Source organism: Cyrtonyx montezumae, unplaced genomic scaffold (assembly GCF_038088225.1).
Source record: "Cyrtonyx montezumae isolate F1298 unplaced genomic scaffold, pur_monq_1.0 scaffold_3, whole genome shotgun sequence".
NCBI lineage: Eukaryota > Metazoa > Chordata > Aves > Galliformes > Odontophoridae > Cyrtonyx > Cyrtonyx montezumae.
This window is the reverse complement of record NW_027072034.1, coordinates 84,023,160-84,026,720: the sequence shown is the minus strand read 5'-3', so window position 1 is coordinate 84,026,720 and position 3,561 is coordinate 84,023,160. Positions and strand designations below refer to the sequence as shown.

Here is a 3,561-nt window from a genome sequence, read left to right as displayed (position 1 = left end):
AGAACAGGAGTTGTCTATTACCTGATTTGGGCAAACTATATAGCCCCCAACGACAGAAGAAATACCTACTAAATGAGCAATTGTTGTTCAGGAAACTGTATAGGGATTGCTTAATATTTTAGCCTGCTATCAATTTTAAACTTCAGCCTGAACTCTTGACAGCAGCAACTTGCACAGTCTAAAAGGAATCTTTATATGTGAATCAAGAGTTAACTGGTGAGCTGAGGACATCCTCTCTATTTGCATTATAGATTCTGTACTGTTGCACTTTCCATAATTATTAAAGATGAAAGACAACCAAGGAGCAATTAAGATTTATTCTTCTGAAGGAGAAACATCAGCATACAATACATCTTATTTACTTCTGTCTCAAGAGCAGCATCCCTGTGATTCCAGCAACTTAAAAAACACTGAACGGGCGCTCGTATTTACCTTCCCGGATAAGCTTCTCTTTATAATCCTGTGAAGAGAGAACATTCATCATTACTCTATCAGAGAAAAACTTTCAGTCAGGCTGGGGTGAGAGAAAAGCAATTCTAAAATGTCAGCGCAGAGTATAGGAGGAAAGCACCACACAAGCACAAACTCTGCAAACAGTTACAGGTAAGAAGTAAGAACAAATAAGGCATTTACTTTCACCTACGTATAAGGGAAGTTGCTCACACTGACCTCTGCACACCAGTTGTCTCTCTCAGCTAAGCACAGACTAACTGCTGCGGTGAATTTTTCACCAAACCAGCTGTGTTCAAGTTATTTTATGCATTTACTTGATACCTCCTCCTTTTGGCTGAATAACCTAAAGATCTAGGTACGGTAAAACTTCTTAGCAACTTGCCTGAATGTCTCTGCGCTCACTTTCAGCTCATTTACATCTCACCCTACAGTCATCTACCACTCCACAGAGATGTACAGCTACAGCACACAGAAACTGTAGCCCTGACTCTTTCTGCTGGACAAATATAGAAGAATCACTTAAGGCTTAAAAGTCTCTCTTTAGCTTCCCAGACACACAACAATCATTCCTCAGAGAGAAGCTTGACAATTATCGTGCTTTATAAACCACTGGAAATTAGAGCTCTAAACATCAGTAAGGGAACTGAAAAACCACACTGTTCTAGAAATTGCATCAAACATTTCAGCTTCAGTATTCCTTGTCAAGTATGTCAGGGATGTCACTCATTCAGGTTTATTTTCAAGTGCTCACATGCTAATCTCCACTTTGTGGCTAAGCCCAAGTATGGTTCAGCATATGAAACAAATCAAGACAAAGAACTACAGAAATATTGAAGGTCCAACAATATTTGTATCAGCATGCTTGGTAAGTTTGTTAGTGCTCGTCACTTCAGATTTCTCCTAGAAAATATTATTCCGAACAGTACTGATGTTCGTGTTTCCTGGTTTAAGATTTGATCCAAAATTGCTATTTTTCTGAAAGAAAAAAAAAAAAAAAGAGGGAAATAAGGGAAATAAAACCAGTCACTGACTGGCAGTCACCCAGCATGCTCCAACGTATATAGCTGAGTACTTTCAGAAAGAGCTGCTGCTGCTCAGATTCTGAAACCTCATTTCAGGATTTACAACAGAAGCACGTTAATCCTTCCAAAAGATATAAAATCCAGGTGAGATCAGACACTGTTATCAGCTTATCTGCTTCATGAGAATGGAGAAGAGGTCAACCAATTCAGAGACCTTCCTAGGGCTGTCACCCATCAGCTCCCTACTTTTTTACTTTAGGTAACATATGCTCTAGCACGTCAACAGCTGAAGACTGTACTCTCTTAGCATTAATTTACAGAGTTGGTGATATGGAAAGCTTTATTATAGCAAAATGTCTTATCAGAGAAATTGTGACTGGCTGTATCAGCAGATGCAATACAGGCCTCTTGACACTGCATCCAGATGTGACCTTGAAATAGCAGGTTCACACTAATTAACCTTCCTTCCCTTAATACTTTAGTAGCGTTAGGCATTCTTCTGTGCAAAGGGAAATAAGTCACTAGGCAGCTCCACCAGGGGAACCTGGTGCTCAATGACACTCACCCTCTCAGTTTTAAAGACAGCCATCCAGAAGAGGATAGGGCCTATGGCAAACACAGCTCCTAGGAAGGACGTCTTGGGAGTCGGGCGGAAAGTGGGGTACACGTTGTGCATCCTGGCGAAGTCCCAGCGGAGCAAGGCAGGATCTTCCTGAGGCGGCAAGAAAACCGTGAGCCCCCAACAAACCACAGGGGCCCAGTAGGACCCAACCCCCGCAAAGGCAGCCCACACAGCGCCATCTAGACCCATAAAGCCCAGGCCAGGAGAAGCAGGCACCAAGGTCACAGGGACAGGAGGGCAGCACGGTACCGCCCACGAGAGCCCAGGACGGGTCCGGGCTCCGCCGCGGGCCACCCCCCCACCGCGCCCCCTGCCCACTCACGATGATGGCCGGCGGCTTCGGGTTGTTCAGCTGCAGCAGGTACTGCCGCTTGAGCCGGGCGCGGATGGCCAAGCGCTCGGCCTCGGCACGGCGCTTCTCCGGCGACGCTTCGTAGGTGGCAGGGTCGAGCTCGGCCGGCAACGAAACGTAGCGGTTGGGCCGGTACTCATCGGCCGCCGTGCGACCCGCTTTGGGCGCCATCTTGCGCGGCCCGGGCTGGGCGGGCACCGCGCAGGCGCCACACAGAGGCGGGCGGGACCGTGGGGTGCCGGGGGCTGCGCGCTCCCTGCCGCCGCCTGACGGCTGTAGCGCCGGGTGCGTAAGCAGGTTCCCTACAGTCCGTTGTACTGGAGGGCATCCAGGTGGTTCTTGAGTCTCTCCAGAGGAGACTCAACTACCTCTCTGTTCCAGTGCTGCGTCACTCTGACAGTGAAGTTCTAACTTGCTTTAGCATGGAACTTAACAATCGATTCATAAAAAGCACTAGGACAGTACTTACATTTCAAAGATAACTCTCCAAAACGAACGGCTTAAGGCAGCAGTTTCTACCCGAAGTGCTCTTCGCTTCTCACAAAAACCGATGTGCTACCCAAGTGCAGGTGTAAGCAACTCAGCCAGCACTGCTGACGTGGGATTACAGCATCCCATAATCTTAGTGTCCTGCAACCAAATGGGATCCAGCACTTGGCAACATTAGTATTGCACAATTCATACATGGCAAAATTTCCCAAAATTTGTCCCACAAACCACCAGATACTAAGTGGATCCAGAGCAGTGTCAATATAGAATCCCAAACTGATTTGGGATAAAAGGGACTTTAAAGCCTCGCCAGCCCCATCCTTTTCATGGGCAGGGGCACATCCCATAGTCCAGGTGCTTATAGCCCCAGTGATGGCCTTAGGCACCTCCAGTTCTCTGGGCAGCAGTGCCAGAGCCTCATTATCCTACGAGTTGGAAAAATCTAACCTAAATTTCCCCTCTTCTAGAGGAAAACCATTCCCCCTTGTCCTGTCACTGTACCCATATCAAAAGTCATTCTCTCTCCTGTTTATCAGCTCCCTTTAAGTAGTGGAGGACCACAATGAGATCTCCCCAGAGCCTTCCCATCTCCAGGCTCAACACCCCCAACCCCTCAGCCTTTC

The 3,561-nt window shown here is 47.1% G+C and overlaps 1 protein-coding gene across 1 annotated transcript; it reads right to left on the bottom strand.

Annotated features, from left to right (window-relative positions):
- Window positions 1-298: 298 nt before the first annotated feature.
- Window positions 299-2,656, bottom strand: NDUFB4 (NADH:ubiquinone oxidoreductase subunit B4). Its single transcript, XM_065742107.1, has 3 exons — window positions 2,420-2,656; window positions 2,041-2,187; window positions 299-460 (listed from the first exon to the last, which is right to left on the bottom strand). Exons 1-3 carry the CDS (start codon window positions 2,618-2,620, stop codon window positions 401-403), a joined length of 408 nt encoding a protein of 135 aa, XP_065598179.1. The 5' UTR covers window positions 2,621-2,656; the 3' UTR covers window positions 299-400.
- Window positions 2,657-3,561: the final 905 nt, after the last annotated feature.

What these genes read in the sequence shown, in the direction of transcription:
- NDUFB4 (XM_065742107.1), bottom strand. Translation starts at nt 2,620, where the DNA reads ATGGCGCCCAAAGCGGGTCGCACGGCGGCCGATGAGTACCGGCCCAAC. An exon ending in CGAAGCCGCCGGCCATCATC is followed by an intron (nt 2,188 to 2,419) that starts GTGAGTGGGCAG and finishes TTGCCGCCTCAG; the next exon opens with GAAGATCCTGCCTTGCTCCG. An exon ending in CTGTCTTTAAAACTGAGAGG is followed by an intron (nt 461 to 2,040) that starts GTGAGTGTCATT and finishes CTCTCTTCACAG; the next exon opens with GATTATAAAGAGAAGCTTAT.